The 21,674-nt window shown below is 40.5% G+C and overlaps 1 protein-coding gene across 7 annotated transcripts in view; it reads left to right on the top strand.

Moving 5' to 3' along the window:
* Positions 1-21,674, top strand: part of cplx2 (complexin 2) — a 225,700-nt gene that overhangs the window by 186,606 nt on the left and 17,420 nt on the right. For all 7 annotated transcript variants that reach the window (XM_062970214.1, XM_062970213.1, XM_062970217.1 and 4 more), the window contains 2 exons: positions 13,465-13,579; positions 21,345-21,520. In XM_062970214.1, coding sequence (XP_062826284.1) covers positions 13,549-13,579; positions 21,345-21,520 — 207 coding nt within the window. In that variant the 5' untranslated portion in view covers positions 13,465-13,548. The remainder of the gene's footprint in view (positions 1-13,464; positions 13,580-21,344; positions 21,521-21,674) is intronic.

Raw genomic sequence — 21,674 nt, 5'->3', positions numbered from 1 at the left:
GCCCCTCGTTTTAGCTTAGCACGACTAGAAATAGGGAAGTCTATCTTCCATGCATTTCCTTCCTGGAAACATCTTTTTGCAAACACAAAAACACAGACACATCTGTTTGTGGAAAAGACTAATATTTCTACAGGAGGTATAACCTTATTTCTGTAACAAGATCAGACATGTCATAATCTAATTGCCATATCAACTCCCTGACCCTGCTTCATTTTTTAAAAAAAACTTGTGCTAAACCAAGTTTGGCTGCTTTCTCTTAAGCAAGTCCCTGGAACAAAGGGGGTATTTGAACCTACAGAAAATTGGTTGTGACGCAAAAGTTCACATTTCTGATTGACTATTATCCAAGCAAAGTAACACCTAACTATAATGTGTTATCCCCTCTCAAGCATGTTTTATTAATGGCTTGATAATTATCCTTCATTTTTGTTGTCTCCCCCCCCTCTCTCTTTTGAGAACTGAAAATACTACTTGTTTATAGAGGGTGGAGAGGTTGTATGCAGCCAGATGGTCTGTAGGATAGAAACTCAATTGCCTCCTTTTATTCAGCATTGGTGAAGAGTTGGAATGGATGAGCTCATAGAGACCTTCGCCATCTCCGACAGCCATGATTCCTCTGCTTATTATTATCACTATCATTTATCTTGCCGATTACTTGATGGGAATTTTCCAACCGGCCTCATTTTCCAAGCCTCATTTACCAAGAAGCAGACTTCCATCCCTCACACTGTGTGTATTTCACACTGGATAAACTCTTCTGCTTTTCAAATCTTTTTCTGCCTCCTTATGTTAGAATTAATTTTTCCAAAGAGAGTGCTGTTACCCTAGTTTAAGATGTAATTTCCAGAAGGAATGAAGCTGCAGTTGCCAAAGTGCTTAAGGCCTAATCTAAGATATGTTTATTAAATAGACCTAGTCAAAAACAAGGAACTTGGGGGCTATATTGCTTAAGAACTCTACTAGCCTTATGTTAATTCTGAGGACATTAGAAAATATTTCTTCTGAAAGCTACCAGTTTCTCCTTCAACCAACCCACTTGAGCCCTGAGCTCCTCAGGAGAGGCCCTTCTCTCAATCCCACCATTATTGCAGGCGCGTTTGGTGGGAACGAGAGAGAGGACCTTTTTGGTTGTGGCTCACAAACTCCTTCTCTAATGAGGCACAATTGGCCCCCTCCTTACTGGCCCTTCATTTGCAAATTAAAACCTTTCTGTGGAGCCAGGCCTTCCCAGACAAATGATAATAGGTACTGCCAGTCTGATAAATATTTTGATAATATTTGATAAATAATTTCAGTGGGCAGAGGTTATGGATATCTTTAAATGGTCTTGTTGTAAGTTTTTTAATTGTTTTTAATTGTTTTATTTATTAATTAATTTATTTTATTTTATTTATTATGTATTGTGATTGGATGTATTTGTATGAATTGTGTATGTTGTGCATTGCTTCGAATCCCACCCACAGGAGAAAAGCAGGATAGAAATGAATACATAATAATAATAATAATAATAATAATAATAATAATAATAATAATAATATTTCATGTCAGGAGCAACCAGAGTTGCTTCTGGAGTGAGAGAATTGACCGCCTGCAAGGACGTTGCCCAGGAGACGCCCGGATGTTTTGATGTTTTACCATCCTTGTGGGAGGCTTCTCTCATGTCCCCGCATGGAGCTAGAGCTGATAGAGGGAGCTCATCCGCACTCTCCCCAGGTGGGATTCGAACCTGGCAGCCTTCAGGTCAGCAACCCAACCTTCAAGTCACAAGGCTTTTATCCCCTAGGCCACCAAAGGCTCCTAATAATAATAATAATAATAATAATAATAATAATGATAATGGTTTATCTTCCTTGGCATGATTCTGTGATGGAGTATACAATCAAACAAACCAACAGGGAAGAAAGATACTGGAGCTCTATAGTCATGGTGGAAATTGGAAAACTCTGTAGAGAGGAAAGCAATGGCGTTAAGGGGCAAAGCAGATTTGTGCCTCTGGTCCTGCTAACAAGCCATTATCTCCTGTGATCTGGACCGCAGCCGTGCTCTCAGCTTTGCCAAAATGAATTTAATTATCAAGAAACAACAGTAGCTAATTTACGTGAGACAGGACAGGATCAATTGGGGAGAGAATACGGTCTGATTAGCCAGCAGCAGGAAAAATCACACTCACACACAAACGTTTCATCATGACCTGAGCAAAGAGGGTCTTTTTTCTGTTTCTGAGACACACTTATACACCAGGAGAGAGGCACAGACATCTCCCCAGCACGTCCCAGCAATTACAGGCCCAGACAAGTCTGAGTGACTTGTCAGCAGAGGGTCACAGAGATAGGGGGAGTTGTTGCAGCAACGCATGTCTGCCGATAAACCGTTTCCTGGCTCTTGCATGCCAGGGTCTGTTTTGCATGTTTAGGACAACTGAGTCCAATTAAATGCCACCAGATCTCTGCCTTTTAAACAAGCTAGTGTTTTCAAGAATGGAGCCTTGAAACCTTTGGAGCAATAAACCTTCTGATTGTTCCATTTGGCAAAGAGATTTGTTTCTTTAGTGGAGAGTTTTCATCCTTCTATGCCAAAGGAAGTTGGCTGAGTCAAATGAATCATTCTATCTACGATACTTTGTATATCTTGTTGCTTAAATCTGCTACCATTTTTATGGGTATAGATATTCATCTTCAGAAGGTGAGTGGCATGCAGATCTTTCCCCTCTACTTGAAATGTCTGTGTTCTTCTGGAATTACAAGTTCCTACCAATATTGTTCTGAATTATTGCTGTTTTTGATAGGATGGCTTACAGTGATTTGAGTATTAGGCTAGGACTCTGGGACATTGGGTTCGAATCCCCACTCAACCATGATAAGTGTTTTAAACCATGTTGGGTCTCATATTGGCAAAAAGGAGGATATCAGTCAATCAGTCAATCAGTGGGATTTACTCCCACGTATGTGCAGCATTTAGCATAAATGTGTTGTATACAGATCCCTACCTGTTTAGATACCTGAAATAAGGGAGTGACTTTATTTATCCTCAGAAAGCTACAGAGAAACAAAGTCACCAGAGAGTAAAGATTACAATACCCTACATTCTTCATGGGCCCCCTGGTGGCACAGTGGATTAAACTGCTGAGCTGCTGAACTTGCTGACCAAAAGGTTGGCAGTTCAAATGCAGGGGGTGAGCTCCTGCTGTTAGGCCCAGCTTCTGCATGTTCAAAAACATGCAAATGTGAGTAGATCAATAGGTACCACTCCAACGGGAAGGTAATGGCGCTCCATGCAGTCATCCTGGCCACATCACCTTGGAGGTGTCTTTGGACAGCGCTGGCTCTTTGACTTAGAAATGGCGATGAGCACCAAGTCCCAGAATTAGACATGACTAGACTTAATGTCAGGGAAAACCTTTATCTTTAGCTTCATTATTCACCTTTACTTAAAGAACAGAAATCTAATACACTGGACCTAATGAAGTCCACTTCTATAGACCTAGAGATTTGCTCTCTGCTTTTTCCTAGTGTGATTTGCAGGATGCAATTGTGTCCATAAATAGATTGGCTTATGAGCTGCCTCTTTCTGTTGCACAATAATATAGAAAGTGTTTTCTGGAGCATAACGAATCCTTCCATAGGATCTAGGATTAGCCAACATGGTCTTCTGAGACTCCCTTCCCTGCAGTTTTGTGATGGCAGGAATGCACACATCTCACCACTGTCCTAATCCTAACCTGACCTGGAAAGGTACACATGATTCTGCCTCACCAAAACAAACCCTGGAACAGAGGAAGAGGCCCCTGTTATTTCTTCTTAAAATCTGTGGTGCATGACTCATTGTCGTAAGAGCAGAGTAAGCCTTGGCACCTAGCCACAATTTTCATTCACATCCAATCATCCTGAAATGCCTCTTTTATTGGCAGTGGTTTGCTCATACTCAGTTCTCAACAGTGTATTCCTAGAATGTGCAGATTGACTGGGAAGTCCCCTCTGAGGGTAAAGGCCGTGGAGGAAGAGTACAACAAGATATTCTTACATTTGTGTAAGTAAGTGTAAGTAGCCTTGTCTAGATTAAGCAGCTCTACCAGGATCCTGACCCTCATAACTTTCAAAGGGTGAAATCACCATCTGTGTACCATTCTGAGCTCCACCTCAGGAGGGAAAGAATTGAAATGTAGTAATAAGTTACAAAGTTGGGGAAAGAGAAAGCACTAAGTGGCTATAACTCAGTGTGAGGTCACTTGCGATATCTATAGAAAATCCTGAATTCCGCCCATCTGGTTTACATAGGAGTGCCACTATCTATCTGTGAAGTAAACTGTTTTCCTTGAGTTATATGTGTAATATGAAGACATGCCATGGTTACCCAGTAGTAATGAGAGGGCCCTCTGTACATGCTCAGGGATACCTTTCTTTCCTTACTCGGTGCCTTTTCATATCTGTTCCTTTAAAGAAGAGACATGGTTACATGTAGAAGAGATTATATCAGCAATTATAGTTTACAGAAAAAAGATCACTGCCTTATTTTATACCTGGCCAAACTGGCTGAAGTCCTGAGTGTACCTATAGTAGTGGTTCTCAACCTGGGGGTCCCCAGATATTTTTGGCCTACAACTCCCAGAAATCCCTGCCAGTATACCAGCTGTTAGGGTTTCTGGGAGTTGAAGGCCAAAAACATCTGGGGAGCCTAGGTTGAGAACCACTGACCTATAGAATATAGGAAGTTGCCTTATGCTGAGTCAAATCATTAGTCCATCTAGCCCAAATTGAGCAACTTTGAGGGATTGGAGGCAAATTTCTTCCTGACCTTCCTTATGGACTGCATGCTCCAGCATGCCAAAACTCTTTCTTTCCCCTCAATTTCTTTTGCAAAATGTTAATTGAAAGTGATATCTCAAGAAGCAGTAAACATGAAACTAGAAAAAAGAAGGTATTTGGAAGCATGTGTGATAGGGGCATTGAAGAGGTTTCAAATGTATGCACATTCAAGTAGTCTTTTCAAAACCAGATGAGATTGAATGTGCTCATGTTGATCTGGAGAATTACTCTGCAGTCATTGCATGTAAACATTCACTAGATGAAATTTTAACTCTTTGGCCAATATACATAACTAAGAGCTGATTTAAGTGTGATCACTTCAATCAGCTCAATTGACAAAACACATTAGGAGTTGTGGACTTCTGATTCTATATCCAAATCTCCTAGAAGAACTAGATCCTAAAATTGTTGCACAATGAATGCTGGATATAGAAACTTAGAAAGATATTGCTACCCTCAGTAAAGCCGGCTCATTGAAATGGCGAAGTCGTTTTAAACATACTTTTCAAACAGCCCAATATCTAAAGACAGAAATGCCTAAACACATCAGGAGGGTATTTACTAGAACTCAATTTGAACAGCTTAATACAATGGTGAAACATGGAAGGTTTAACCAAGTTCCATATAATGAACAATTTTGTTTCTCCAGATTTCTAACTGGAGCCGGCTATAGGGAGCACACAATGCCCCTATTAAAGCAGCTCCACTGGCTGCCAATAAACTGCCGGGCCCAATTCAAGGTGCAGGTTTTGACCTATAAAGCCCTATACAGCTCGGGCCCTACCTATCTCCGTGATCGCATCTCCTCCTATGAGCCAGTGCGGACCTTGAGATCATCCAGGGAGGCTCTTCTCGCGCTACCACCACCGTCTCAAGTGCGGCTGGTGGGGACAAGGGAACGAGCCTTCTCGGCAGTGGCCCCTCGACTCTGGAATGCCCTGCCAAAAAAGATCAGGCAATCCCCTACATTATCCAATCTCCGTAAGGAACTGAAGACCTGGTAGTGTCGGCAGGTTTTTGAGTACATTGGAATACCGCCGATTTCTGGGCCTGAATATATTGCACAAGATTTATCTAGCCTAAAATGATACATTTTAATATATTAGGTTTATGGTTCCTGTCCCCTTGATCAGGTAAGTGTTATTTATTGCTATATAATTATATTGTTTTACTTTGCTTAATAATGTGTTATTATGTTGATATGTAATGTAAGTGTTGTTTTTATGATTGGAAAAAGCCCTGAGTCCCATCCGGGAGATAGGGCAGTATATAAATAAAGTTTTATTATTATTATCTGTAGAGTGGCAGAAGTAGAAGATATCACACACGTACTGTTTGGTTATAACTTGTATAAGAAAGAGAGAAACCAATACCTCGGGCCATACATTTTACAAAAGACACACTGGGATCCTTACATTAAAACTACATTTATATTAGCCAGCCAAAATGCTAAAATAACAACCAAAACTACCCTTTTTCTATTTAAAGCAACTCAGCTGAGAACTACATATTTGGAGTTGACTGGTGTAAATTGTAAGGGTGATGCAGATATTTGATCTGGATCAGGATCTTGATCCCTTGTTAATATCTTGTTTGTTTTAACTTTGGTTGTAATGTGGGCTGTATGCTATATGTGTACGTGTTATATATGTTTGTCAAAGGTTTTGATACGGCCGATGAGCTATTCAATAAAAAGTATTCAAGTGTTATCACAATCATGCAGAAAAAGAAAACATGAATACAGAAGAAGCTCTCCTATTGCAACAAATAGACATCCAAATGGACATCTGCGAATATAAAAACAGAATAAACATGAGCTCTGGTTTAGCATCTCTTTTAACATTATGTTTGAAATAATAACAGGAGTGTTATTCTCAATAGACATGCCCTTTCAAAATGATTGGAGTTGTAACCCAATGCACGTGGAGGGCACCAGGTTGTGGAAGGTTTTGTAACTCTTTATGAAAGAGAGGACTCCTGCATCCCTGGTCATCAACTGTCTTGCTCAGGTCTTCCAAAATATCTTTCTCAGGTCTTCCATGGGTTCCTTCATCCATCCGTAATGTGGGCTGGGTCTACACTGTAGAATTAATACCATTTATTTTATTTATATACTTTTTTTATATCTTGCCTTTCTCTCCATGGGGACTCAAGATAGCTAACAATCAAACACTTTGGTCATAGTTTTAAAAAGCACAATACAAAAATGAAAATAACACAATTAAATAATACAGTGTGGATTAAGGTAAAAACAGATTTAAATATTATTAATACATTTAAAATAGCCTTTAAAACTCACAACTTTACACCACGTTAACTTCCATGACTTAATGCTATGGAATCCTGGGATTTGTAGTCTGGAGAGGTATCAGGGCTCTTTGGCAAAGAAGACTAAACTCTTTGTAAAATTATAATTCCCACAGCACTGAGTCATGGCAGTTAAAGTGACATCAAATGCCATTAATTTCTCAGTGCAGATGCACCCATGGTCTCTCTCTTTTCCTAATGACTTTTCCTTTGCCAAGCATTATCACCTTATCCAATGATTCACATCATCTCATGGTATGTTCAAATTATGACAATCTCAATTCAATCATCTTGGCTTCTAGTGAAATTTCAGACCCTTTAATTGAGGACCCATTCATTAGTCTCTTTGGCATGTGCTACTTACTCTATTATCCTCACAACAACTCTGTCATGTAGATGAGGCAGAGGGACAGCCACTGACCCATGATCACCTAATGAGTTTGAAGACAGGAAGGGAATTTGAATCAAGTCCCAGTCTAGCACTCTGATACCACACTTCTTCTTTTGATCCATTGAAGATGCATGGCTTCTGGGTTCCAGCAAGCACCTCTGCTGCCAGGGCTGTCTAGCAACAAGCAGAATCATCATATTATGAACTCAACAGGAGATATCTATCACTTGTAAGCAAGCAAAGAAGCTGACCACAGCGGTGAAAAGAGCAATGCACTTCGTTTTCTATTCAACTTGGGGATTTTGCATTAAGGGGAATGTTTTGCAAGAAAAGGTGTTTATAGAGGAAATGTGCAAACAGACAAAAAAGCAGCATATTTTTTCTGATGAAGTCTATAATCAAAGTGCATTAAAATTTACACACACATCATTAACTAGAAAATTTATATATACAGCTATTTTTAAAGATTACAATGAAAGCAAGATATTTCCAACAATGGACTGTGTGACTATATTTGGCACCACATTAGACAAGTCTTCTAGCTACAGAAAGTATTCAGCCATTAAACTAAGATGTAATTTCTGGAGGGTTAATGGAGGAAGATGATTTGCAGCCTTGCCAAGGTTGCTGAACTTCATCTCCTAGCATTCTTCATCACCGAGGGAGCTGATGAGTCCAACAACATCTTGAGGGATACAAGTTCCCAAAACTACTTTATTCTGTCTTGAGATATAACTCATTGGGTGCTTGTCTTCTGGAATTATCTCTGCATTTTAGCCCAGAATTGACCATTGATTCTAGCAGAATATGGATTTCATCCTAAGAATCCAACGATATAAAACTGTGCTGGAAGGTCATTCCTAGTAGGGGTGTGCACAGTACCCATTTCTCCCATTTCATCAATTCTTTCACTCCGGGCAGGAGCCTAAAATGGGAACCCCTCCCCCAGTATGAAAATAAGCTCGACAAGAAAGCAAACAGCAGTGGGTACCATTTCCTTGCCTGCTTTTTGGGCCAAGTGGTGCTCCTCACACAGAGAATTGCTATTTTCCTCAGAGCCCTGCCTGTTGGGTCAATCAGAGGAGAAGAACGCTGTCTGCCTCACCTGCTGCCTACCTCACCTCACCCGCCACCGCTCATCTCCTCTGCAAATGGAGGGGAAAGCAACACAGGAGGAGTGGTATCTTAAAGCCCTGTCTTTACACTCAATTCTCTTCTGTAGACGGAGGGGAAACCATCACAGTAATAGCAATATCTTAAGCCCTGTTTTTAAACTCAGTTCTCTTCTGCAGATGGAGAGGAAAGCATCACAGACACAGTGGTATCTTAAGCCCTGTCAGTGTCTTTAAAGCCAGTTTTCTTCTGCAGACCGAGAGGAAAGCATCACAGGAGGAGTGGTATCTTAAGTAACTCTGATGCTTTTAATCCAGCTTGTAATGAAGGATTTAAGGACAAACCATGCCATTGCCAAAAATGATGGGAAGGGGTGGGGAATTCCCCCCCCCCCCCATTGTCGCCAGTTAAAGAAGAAGCGAAATAGTGGAGCTGGGCTGTGTGTGTAGCATGTGGAGCATCTTTGACTATTTTGGTTTTTTCAGATACGGAACAAGAACGCCCATTTAGAAAGGTGCTCGTTTTCGGAAGGTGCGCCAAAACTAAAACGGGGGCTTACAAATGAAACAAACAGAAAAGGATAGTGATTCTATACAAATGCGCAAGACTAATTTCTAGCAGAAGAGAAACCAGAGCCCATTGTGTGAAGTTCTCAGGTCATTTCACCTGGCAGCCTTTTGTATAATTCCAGATGTTTGGGTGTTCACTCAAATTATCCAATATGAGTAACCAATATGAGAATAAAACTTTAACTTTTATTCCCCCACCCCATTTTTTGCTTTTTTGAATGCCTGGATAGGAAAATGGTGGCGGCGGCTAGGAACAGCTTCCCCCCCCCCCCCCCCACTCATGTGGCATTGGTGCATTGTTGACCCTTAACTTATCCATGGATCAGATCAAAATCCATAACTTTGGCCACAAAACTGGTTCTCAAATTATATGTGGAGTTGACTTGTGCATAAGTACAAAGGAAAATACCTTTGTCTCTTGCTTCTTCAATCAATCTACCCAAAACACTAATTTAAAACAAAACCAGGTTTCTGCCAGTGCATTCACACATGCCTTCTGTCACCTAGATCCATATACTGAAAGGCATCTATTCCTAGACCAGCCCTGAAATTTATTTGCTCCCATAAACTGAAGGGTAGGAAGTGCTGAAAGAGAGTCATAGGTCCCATCTACACTGCCATATAATGAAATTTCATAATGCGGTTTAACTGCATTGAACTACGTTATATGGGTCTACATTTCCATATAATGCAGTTCAATGCAGTTAGACTGCATTATGAAACTACATTATATGGCAGTGTAGATGGAGCCATAATGCTCCATCTGCAGTCCAGGGCACATGTGTTTTTATTTTTGTTTGCAGCTAAGGCAGTGGCTAAAGCAAGGAGAAGCTGGTTGCAATGCAATCCTGCCACATAATATTTTTGCTGGGGGGTCGGTGCAGGTTTCTTGCAACAGAACAAGCACATTAATTTGTGGCATTTTAAAGACCAAGAAGTTTTATTTGGCACAAACTTCTGTGTACTCCAGCATCTGATATCAGAAGAAATAGCTTTAGTCCACAAGTCTTCAAGGTCCCAGAGGAGTCTGTTGTTTATTACAAATATATCTACTTTAACTGTTGTAAATTCTTGTTTTATCATACTGCTGTTCTATCTTTTGTATATTGTGAATTGTATTTATGCTGCTGTTTTGCTCATTTATGCTGTTCGGGCTTTGCCCCATGTAAGCCGCCCCGAGTTCCCATGGGCAGATGGTGGCGGGGTATAAATAAAGTATTATTATTATTATTATTATTATTATTATTATTATTATTAAGGAAGTCTCATTGAATTCTATGTGGTGTATTCTCAAGTAGGCAAACCTAGGATCACAGTCTTGGGCTGGGTTTGAATTTGTATTTTTGTCACTTTGCTTTTTCACTTTAGCCCTTATTAACCTTATTCAGATATTGTTCATTTCTTGTTTCCTGTCCTATGACTTCAGGCAAAAGTTTTCATTTTCCAATTTGCTTAATTTGCATAGTCATACTCATGTAATCCCCAATAAATTGAGTGCAATGGACCAGAAAAGGTTGACTCAGAAATAGGGGGAGGGGTTAATACTGGACTGTGAAATAAGATACATTCATTATCAGGATATTATTATTACAGTATTATTATTATTATTATCATCATCATCATCATCATCATCATCATCATCATTATGGTGGTTGGATGCACTGATGCAAAAGAAGTCTTGGTAAAGCTAAGGAGTGATAGCTAAGAAGGGTACTTATTTTTCCTAGCATTTATGCATTCCAGTAGGACAAGTTCAGAAGAGAACAAAGTAAGGACATTTTCTTACACACCACAAAATGAATTTATGAAGAATTAAACTCATCCAGTACACCATTAATATATGGATTTCACAATTACAATATGAAGTTATTACATTTGCCTTAAATTGTCTTAAAGGTGAATTAGACAACTGCATGAAAAATCATAAAACTTTCAATGGTCTTTAGCCTAGCAGCTGAATAGTAGTATGGTATTTCTTTGGATACATTCACCAGAGGGACAAGAATGAGGACAGTTATGACTTGCATTTCCTGCTGGATGGATGGCCACAGTAAGAAAAAACAATGTTACACTGAATAGATCCTTGGTCTCATCCAAGAAACCTTCTGTCCTACATGTGGCCTTCCAAATTTTTGGTTGCTGACGGCCATGTGTCAGAAGTTGTTTGATTGTGTATTTTTGCATGGCAGAGGTTGGACTGGATGGTCCTTCCAGCTCTGTGGTTCTATAAATGAGAAATAAAAAAGGTAGGCAGTATCATGAAGTACAATCAAGCAAAACTAGAAAGCATCTACAATCATCCCTCCACATTTGTGGGTTTTGCTTTTGTGGATCTGATTATAGATTTGATCAATAATGGCCTCTCTAAGGATCTTCAACAAAAGTCCCTTCAGGATCTATAGGTCCTCCAAAACCACTCTATGGTCAACTTTCAGCAGATTTCTAGAGAAACATTATCTTGGGTTAAAAAAAAATTGATAATTTTACCACTTAGGCAGGGGTGCACCCCTAACACCAGGGAATGTGGAGGGCTGATTTTAATTAAAGTTACAAAAGAAGTTATTTGTCTGGCAGAGGCAAAGGACAAGTTATTCCACCTCCCATTCCATATGCAATATTACACTGGAAATCAAGCTTTAGTTCAGCACTGACAAAGGAATTGCAGTAGAGCAATGAACAAAGTGATGAGATGTTGTTATGGCATGCCAAACTCTATTTCCCAAGAGAGAGGAATGACATGGGGGCTGCACCTCCAACTTTTACCACTGAAGCAGTTGGCTCACTCTGCCTAACAGTATAGCAAACACTGAGCTTATATGTTTTGGGGCATCACCTCTCTGATTATTGAGTATGTGGTTAGGCTCGCCGGCTCCATCTCACTTAGTTTATGAGCTTCAGGTGACTGCCATTGCTAATGGGCTAGAAAGCCCTTTTATTTAACAAAAGAAGGTCTTGACTTCAACATCTTCGATTTTAACACAAAATACCACAAATAGCTATTGAAAGAAATATAACTGAGGCTGCCTCTACACTGTAGAATCAATGTGGTTTGACACAATTTTCACTGCCATGGCTTAATGTTATGGGATAATGGGAGTTGTAGTTTGACAGGGCACCAGCACTCTTTGACAGAGAAGACTAAAGACCTGGTAAGACTACAACTCTGATGCTTCAATAGCACTGAGCAAAGGCAGTTAAAGTGGTTTTAAGCTGCATTAATTCTACAGTTTAGTGGCACCCTTGGCTGTTTTCATTTGAATAGCTATTTATGGTATATTATAAGGAGAGGCAACATTTAAAAAAATAAAAACAGAGAATACAGTATATCTTTTATATCTACATTTGGGACCTTATCAGGCAGGGGTAAAGTGGAGGACAACAGGAAAATTGTGGGGTAGCCGAGAGCACTATCAAGCTCTCTTCCCTCCTGTCAGGATCTGTGGTCTTTCTTTCCTCCCCTGGGCTTATGCTGTTGCAATGCTGCTGCCACAGAGCCCCACAAAAAGTAGCCCTGCCTCAGGTGATGGGCTCCTTGGGGTTCTGTGCCAGCAGCAGAGAGAAGCAGGGAGAAGACAGTCCTCTCCCTACATCTGATAAGGTCATTAGTGTGTATTTTATAGGGCTACACAACTTCACATCTAAGCTTCAGTAGCTACAGTAATAGTAATAGTTGGTTATTGTTGTTGTTGCATACCTTCCAGTCAAATCTATAATAAGTCAAGCCTATCATAACGTTTTCCTGGCCACATTTGTTCATATGTCATGGCGTCCCACTGAGGCTGAGAGTGTGCGACTTATCCAAGGTCACCCTGGATAGTAGCAGTACTTCTTAAACATCATTATTAGTAGCAGTAGTAGTGGTGTTATTTATATTCCACTTCCTCTCTTCCAAAGGAGATTCAAAGGAGAATTAAACATAGGCCTTATTAAAAAAAATAATTAAAATTAATAAAACCATTTCAAAACCTGTTATACTACATAAAACACAGCACCATTGGCTTGATCTTTAAAAAATTTTCTTTGGACGCCTGCCTGAAAAGAAAGCTCTTTGCCTGCTGTTGGAAGGACAGAAGCAAAGGGGCCATCCTGGCTTCCCTGAGCAGGGAGTTCCAGATTTGAAGGGCCGCCACTGAGAAGGCCTCTCTAGCATCCCCACTAAGCAAGCTTCTGATCATAGAAGGAATATATTAGCTCATAGGGTAAGGTCTGCTTAGAGCTGTTATCCTCTGATCCTTATTTGGTCCTGAGCTTTTCTCCGTCCTTCCTTTTCCTTCTCTCGCAGGCAGCATCTGACCCAAAGACTTCTACCAGCAACACTGGATGAGAATTCTGCCATTGCCTAGAGCTCACTAAACTCACCGGCAATATGGATTTCGTAATGAAGCAAGCCCTAGGCGGTAAGTGTTACTTCCCTTATCACAAAGACCTGTTTGAGAGCCATTCCACCATACCTTTGTCATTGATCCTCAGGAGAGACCGGTGATGGGATCAGGGAGCAAAATATGGTTCACTAGAGAAGTTGGTCTTCCTGCTGTGTGCATATCTACCCTTCTTTTGGCTCTGAAATAAACAGGTTTTGTAAAGCAGGAATGTTGGTTTTTTTTATAAAGACAGCTCTTGCCCTGGTTAGAGGATGTGGGAAGTGTGTGAGATAAGTGGTACATGGCTAGCTCTACTCAGAGGCCATGCTGTTAATTTTACCTGTGTTAGCAAGGTAAAACACTGAAGGGAAGATATTTGTCCTTGACCGAATATGAGAATATTTATAATATCTTTTGGAGCAAGCAATACAACCTCAAATTCCACACAATCTTATGCCCATCTACTCAGAAGAAAATCTCACTGAGTTTCATAAAAGTTATTTCCAGATCAAGCAAAGCAACCTCTGAGTATTTAAGAAAACCCTATGAGATTTACGAGGTCACCATAGGTCAACAGGTGATTAATTGAAACACACAAATACACATACAATGCATATATAACAAGGATGAACAAAGTATAGTCTGCCATATGTTGTTGGACTCCAATTCCCATGACTTCATTTATTACACTTTGCCCAAGATGGGTGGTAGCTTCAGTCCAACAGCTCCTGGAGGGTTACGAGTTACCTGCTGCAGGTGTGACATTACAAATATTACCTGTACAATGATATATGTTGTGCCTCAGACCTGCCTTAAAGTCTTACCAAATTTTGATACATTCTCTTCTTCCCTCATTCTAAATGTGTGGAAGTGAAGGGCACATTGTGCCTGCTTGGAAGTACTGTCTTCCTACATGTCATTTCACAAAATGTAAGCAGAGAGTTAAACTTCAGTGAATGTTGTCTCAAATAAACATTTCCCCACCCCTGTGTTGGAATCTTTGCTAGAATTTTTCTTAAATCTGTTATATTTCAAGTTACTGGCCATACCTACCAATCACTTTTGGTCCCACTTGAATTTTGAGCCCTCAGTAAAACTAGCAAGCAAATCTGCTATATCCGCCCCCCCCCCCCCCCAGTCTCTTGTCAGTGATACCATTAATCCATTCTAGGGCTCCTTCCACACAGCTGTATAAAATCTCACATGATCTTCTTTGGGATTATATGGCACTATGACTCAAATAACCCAGATCAAAGCCAATATTGTGAATTATCTGCCTTGATAGTTTGGATTGTATGGCTGTGTGAAGGGCCTTAGGCTTTGAATAGCTTTAAAGGAGCTGTCCAGGGTACTGAATCTGGTAAGAAATAGGGCAGAGCACTTGAAAGAGCTCCTTTAAAGCTTGGGTCAAAACAGCATAGATTCAGTTTCCCACAGACATCAAACCTATCAGCAGACACTTTACTGGAATACTTGATTATTTAAAAAAAATTCTTTGTTATTTCTTCACAAGCTAATAGGACCCAAGTGCCCATGCATTTAGTTTTGAATTTATATTTCAAAACAGAGATGAAAAAGCTTCTTTTTGCCATACACCTTGCCTCCTCCTCTCACTCCTACTGTGTCTCATATTTCCAGGGCACCATCATTGTCTCTGTCTTTGTCTCTGTCTCTATGTTCATATGGCATTGAATGTTTGCCATATATGTGTACATTGTGATCTGCCCTGAGTCCCCTTCGGGGTGAGAAGGGCAGGATATAAATACTGTAAATAAATAAATAAATCATCCAGAGCTATTTTACCTTAGTGCACATTCACTCCAGCATAATGGGTCATGTGCAGAATATTTCCCATTTTTCTCCCAACCTCTGTTCGTAATCTATTGGCACTACCACCGATGTCTCTGTTTAAAGAATTTTGGGATGGATTGAGCAAAGTGTTGATGAGTTAGAGAAGCGAAGGAGGAAGATTTTGTTCAGAAAGTTGAAAGATCCTGAATTTCCCAGCGACCCTAGGGAACCAAGAGTGGTTTGTAACTCTAAATTGTTGACAAAATGAGGTGGGAAATGGCTCTCAGATGCAGAACTCAGCAGGTATGCCAAGTGCCCAGACGCTGGGGGATAGGGAGAGTAGCTCCTCCCAATGGTAAAGAAAGGAAATAGCATGTGAGTCATGGTAGAGAAGTCATATAGAACCCCACCCCACCCCCACCCCCAAAAAAGTGGGAACTTAGTATGGGAAAGATCAAGAGTTTGGTCATAAACAGTTAAAAGCATTATGCACTCAAAGTGTGATCATGAAGCCAGTCCTGCCATTAGGGAGGATGAATTGACAGCCTTAGGGGATAAATGTGGGATGCTATTTACCAGCATGCAATGTTCATGCTATCCCTAGAAAAGCACCAGTGGACAGTTCAGAGTACCATGTAAACTGTGGTTCCCAAATATGATATGAATCTACTGGCCAGAGCTTTTTCAGATACAGGCAAACTATAATTGAAAACAAAACTAAAAAGTCTAGAAGTTTTGTTTAAGTAAAAAGAGCTGATCACAGTAAAATGTATGTTGTTAAATCTGAAAGAAAATAACTAATTCATTTATAGATATAGCCATTCAAAAAGAAGTAGGCCCCAGATTACAGACAAGATAGGTTCTGTAGGTTTATTCCTAAGCTGAATTTGTATGTAAGCCAGAACAAGTGCATTTTTAAGTTTAACTCCTGCCAGATTTTTTTAGTATTGGAAAGCATAGGGAAGGTTAACACCCCTGTGGTGTTTGTTTTGCTGCCTGTGCCCCTGTTCAGAAGATTTCACCTCACTTTCTGTCCCTGTGATCACTGGATTTTGAAAATGCTGGCTTGTCGTAGAAACAAGGATTAGTGAGAAAGCTTAAGTGGAGACACTTTTTTTTCCAATGATAAATTCACTCCTGGAAGAGTTCCCTTCCTAGAGGTAGATTTCCTCTCACTTCCTATTATCTAACCCCATTCTTAACTATGAATCATGTGAAAATCAGATGTCAGTAATTCAGGGACTGCCTATATTTCATGGGCTTTCATTGCATTTTTAAATTAGCAAAGCCAGCCCCTCTTGCGTGGGTTGTTTCCTCATTTGTCCTTTTACCTAAACATCCCAAAATGAATCCTCCCATCCCTGTTCATACCAAGTACCTCATGAAAACTATCTTCTAACTTCTGGCAGTTATGAACTCCCCCTACAACTAATCAGAAATCCACCAAGGAAAGACAAGGTAATGAGAGAAAGTTGCAACTTATCCAGTCTGGAAGCAAATACAAACATGCATGGTAAGATCCAACATCCAATGCACATAATACATATCCAAGGATCTTACAGAAAAAAATAGAAAATAAACATGGCAGGGCTCAAACTCTTGACATGCTTGGGAAATGACTGGCAATAAAGGACAAGTTCTCTTCCTTGACAACCAATTCTTTATGCTCTTTTAAAAATCTGTTGTTTATTCAGTATTTAGATAACTGAGAGCCTCTCATGTTAACATGGGAAATTACATTAAAACAGGAGAAATATTAATTTTCTTTTTAACAATTGGAACAGGTGAGAGAAAAACCAAGCCTGGTACACCTCTCCATTGTAGATGTCCTTTAATACCATGAACTTCTTTTCTTTTCTTTTAATACAGTTTTTGATTTTATTCCCATTCCCAAGGTTCTTCATACATAAAGCCAGCCAAGTTATTTTGGCACATGAGGTAGACCACCCCACAAACACTTCCCTCCAACCTTAGCAGCAAAAAATGCAATCGTGTTCCCTCTGGAGATGGAATCAAAATCCAATTGTCAGGAATGAATTAAGACACATGAAGGGCTTTCTCTGGTGTGGGGTCTCACATGTGGCATGGCCTCTGCACTGAAATGAGGCAGGCTTCCATATGCGATATTCTCACTTTCAGTTAAAAACTTATCTACTGCCTTTTACATTCTAGTGGGTTGTTTGTTTTCTTTGCTGCAAACTGCTTTGACATTTTAAAAAGCAATATAGAAATTCTATAAACAAATGAAGAACATTTTACTACCCTGAGGCGGCTGCCTCATTCTTTCTACCTGCAGTGCTAGCCCCAGCTTCAGTAGAACTGTTATCTTTACATCAATGCAATCTTCCTGCCTTTATATACAAAGAGGTTGTTTGTACAGCTCCATCTTCTATGTTGCAGTGTTATACAATGACAGAGCTTGATGGGGAACACTACAAAAACAAAAAAATAAAGAGTTTTTTTCTGTCTCTCACTATTTCAGAACTCTCTTAATAAAGGCTACGCTTCAGTCATTATCTCAAAACTCCCTCTAGAGGTTTTTCAGAGAAATGTACTAATAACTTATCTGTGGTGTGTGTGTGTGTGTGTTTGTGCATGTGCGCGCATGCATGTAAAATACCATGTATACACCAGATCCCATCAGATCTTGGAAGCTGGGCAGGGTCCGCATTGGTTATTACTCGACTGGGTGACCTCCAATGAATAACAGGTGCTGTAGGCCAGGGTTTCTTTAAAAAATTCAACTTATAAACCCTTTCCCCTGAGAAATTTGTATGTGATACGTATATACGTATATCAAATAGGTATACAAATCAAACTTTTTTAAAAATATTGAATGGTTAAACCTGTGAATACTGAGAGCCAACTATACCACAGCAATAAAAAATAGTACATGTCTAAATCCCAAGAACACAAAAAACAAATCCCTTAAGTGGCCTACAGTATCTACTGAAGTTTGATTACAGGACTCTCCATGGACACATAAACCCATTGATGCTCAAGTCCCATGATATACTAGAGTGTAGTAAAGTGCTGCCCCTCACATAAAATGACAAAATAAAGGTTTACCTATTTGTTATATATGTTAACATTTTCAAGCCATAGTTAGATCCATAGGGCCCATTCTATTCCAAGCCAAGTTCTGCAGGAGGATTAAGCTGCAATCCTTAAAATAACAGGGAAATAACAGATTTCTTTTAAGCACGGAGTTGTCATTGGAGCTGGCAGTGTGTAGTAGTAATAAAGTTGGCTACGTCCACCTAGAGAGTGAGTACTGGTTAATTGCTAGGAGCTAACAACAGAAGCTGACAGTTTCCTCCTCCTCCTCCTCCTCCTCCTCCTCCTCCTCCTCCTCCTCCTCCCATATCTTTCCACCTTTCTGGGACCCACACCCTCCTCCTCCTCCATTGCCCAGACTGGATGGTTTCTTTCTCCCTCCTCCACATGGCAAGCTGCCTCCCTGGCCCCTTTCCCTTCTCTCAGCAGCTTGTTCTCCTCCTTCAACAGCAGCAGCAGGCCCTCATACCCTGCATGGGGTAAAGCCTTTCACCACCCCCACTATTCACTAAGGAGCACTCGGTGGCACAGTGGGTTAAACACTTGTGCTGGCTGCTGAATTGAAGCTTGGGTTGCTGACTTGAAGGTTACCGGTTCATGGAGAGCGCTGGTGAGCTCCCTCTATCAGCTCCAGCTCCATGTGTGGACATGAGAGAAGCTTCCCACAAGGATGGTAAAAACATCAAAAACATCCAGGCGTCCCCTGGGCAACGTCCTTGCAGACAGCCAATTCTCTCACACCAGAAGCGATTTGCAGTTTCTCAAGTCGCTCCTGACACGAAAAAAAACTATTCACTTACACAACACCATTTGGGGTCCTGACCCAGAGTTTAAGAAGCTTGCTGTAGGCTATATTTTCAAAGAATGAGCTAGAAGAACCATCTCTGAATATCCCTCATCTAAGAAAACTCTATGAAATTCATAGGGTCACCATAGGTTCATAGGGAACTGTAAAACACATTCACACACATTCACCTTCATGTCACTTGTTTACTTAGGTCTGCCCTAGCATTTCATAATTTTTTTTCTTAGACAAGAAATAATCAGGGTTGGTTTGCCCTTGCTTTCCTCCAAAATACTGCCTCTGGCACCTGGTATTCCTTGGCAGTCCTCCAATCAAGTACTCAGATGAACAGGGACTGTTTAGTTTTCAAGTTCATATGGGATCTCTTACCTTCAGGATATCTATACTTGGTAACTATTTATTTAGTCAACCTCTATTCAAGGGCTGATCCTAGCATGACCTTTTAACAGTCTATCTTAAAAGAAATGCACAACTATGACTTCAAGTTGTTTCCAACTTACGTTATCTCTAAAGTAAGTCTATCACAGGTAGGCATTTGATATATTATGTGCCTGTGTGTGAAGAAGGTAGAGTTAGATCTGCTGGTATATCTCAAAGTGATCTCAAGTAGACCACTATGTTTTTCCAGCACACAATTTATTAATTAAAGGGACAACAAAATTACTGCTCCCAACTTTGCCTCCCCCCCAGACTGGAATTTAAGGTGGTTTCCAAGATATGATAAAGATATGAAGCCACAAGTAGCTAAAACCACTTAAATTTTGGAAAAAAATTAAAGGGCTGTTAAATTGATTATAGAACTAATATAATCCAAAGCTGTAATTGGAAAGCACAGAATTCTAAATTAAACTGAACTTTAAAAAACCTATTTGTTGTTCTTGTTATGTGCTTCAAGGCATTTTCGATTTATGGATGTACAGCTCAGGTCCAGATTATTTGAAAGATTTATCTCCTGGTACGAACCTGGCCAGGCCCTGAGATCCTTGGGAGAGGTCCTTCTCTCTGCCCCACCTCCACCTTCTCGGTGGCTGCCCCTTGACTCTATAGCCCCCTTCTTCCCAGGGAAGCCAGAATGCCCACCCCCTCCCTGCTGTCAATCTGGCAGCAGATTGCCTCTATTCAAGCAAGCTTTCAAAGAAGAAAGTTCTTAAAACCAGGCCAGGGGGTGTTGTATAGTGTTTTATGAATTTTTATTTGTTTTAATAGTTTTAACTGTTGATTTTTAATACTTTCAATGTTTAATCCTTTGTTTATGTTTGTATTTGTTAGGTTTTAATTCACACATTTTAAAGGTCTTTATTGGTAACCACTTTGGGATTCCTTTGGCAGAGGAAAAGCAGGGTAATCATAATCATCATCACAGAGATTTTCTTGGCAAGAATTGTTTAAGAGTGTTGCCTTTGCCTTCCTCCTAGGCTTAGAGAGTGTGACTGCCCAAGATCGCCCAGTGGATTTCTATGACTGAACAAGGTTTCAAACACTGGTTTCCTGTATCAGGATCCAAACCCTGGTTTCCTGAGTTTCCAGTGATGAAACCACGACACCACTAAAAACAAAATTAGTACATTAAACAAAATGAAAGCCTGTTGTAATAGTAAGATCTCCACCTGCCACTGAAGAAACAAAAAATGGAAGTTCTATAGCAACCACATAGAAGGTCCTGCCCTGTATTCCCATTAATTTTGTGTGTACATGTAGTGGGATCAAGAGAAGTGCCTCCTTCAAAGAGTCAGAAGCTTGACCAGAGTCATGTGAAAAGATGCAGTCCCTCAGACAGCTTTATAGGTGAAAATCACCACTTCGAATTATGCTTAGAAACAGACTGTAACTGCAATTAGAAGGTGGTTGTATACTTCCTATAACAAGCCTCTGTTAGCAATCTGGCTACAAGCCTTTCTATCAGTGAAATCTTCCAAACACTTACCATAGTTTTTGCAGAGTTCCTGCAAAACAATATTGAGTAATATGGTATACTCAGCTGAGTTCTTGGGAAGCCAAGTCTTCAAGCCTTCCTATTGTGAGGAAACAAGTGTAGGCATGTGCAGCCAAAGAGCAAGGTTGGGAGGGGAGTTAACTGGGGAGGGAGGACAGCAAGCTATATGGAGAGGCTTCTGACTCTCACTGCGCTTTTTTCTATGTCACCTACAGGGGCTACCAAGGACATGGGTAAAATGTTGGGAGGTGAAGAGGAGAAGGACCCCGATGCCCAGAAGAAGGAAGAAGAGCGGCAAGAAGCTCTGCGTCAGCAAGAGGAAGAGCGCAAAGCAAAGCATGCCCGTATGGAGGCAGAACGGGAAAAGGTCCGACAGCAGATCCGGGATAAGGTCCGTAACATTCTCTGCTGACTTCTCTGGAATCTCTGTAGAGGAGGGCTGCTCAGTCTTGGCCCATGGAAAGTGGCCTTTCCATGGGTCACTTTCAGGGTCCCTTCATCCTCTGTACTGCTGCCATATCTGTCCCTCACCCCAGATTTCATAG

The sequence above is a fragment of the Anolis carolinensis genome, chromosome 2 (genome assembly GCF_035594765.1).
Source record: "Anolis carolinensis isolate JA03-04 chromosome 2, rAnoCar3.1.pri, whole genome shotgun sequence".
Taxonomy (NCBI): Eukaryota; Metazoa; Chordata; class Lepidosauria; order Squamata; family Dactyloidae; genus Anolis; species Anolis carolinensis.
Note: the sequence above shows the minus strand (reverse complement) of the source record. Positions and strands in the feature narration are given on the sequence as shown.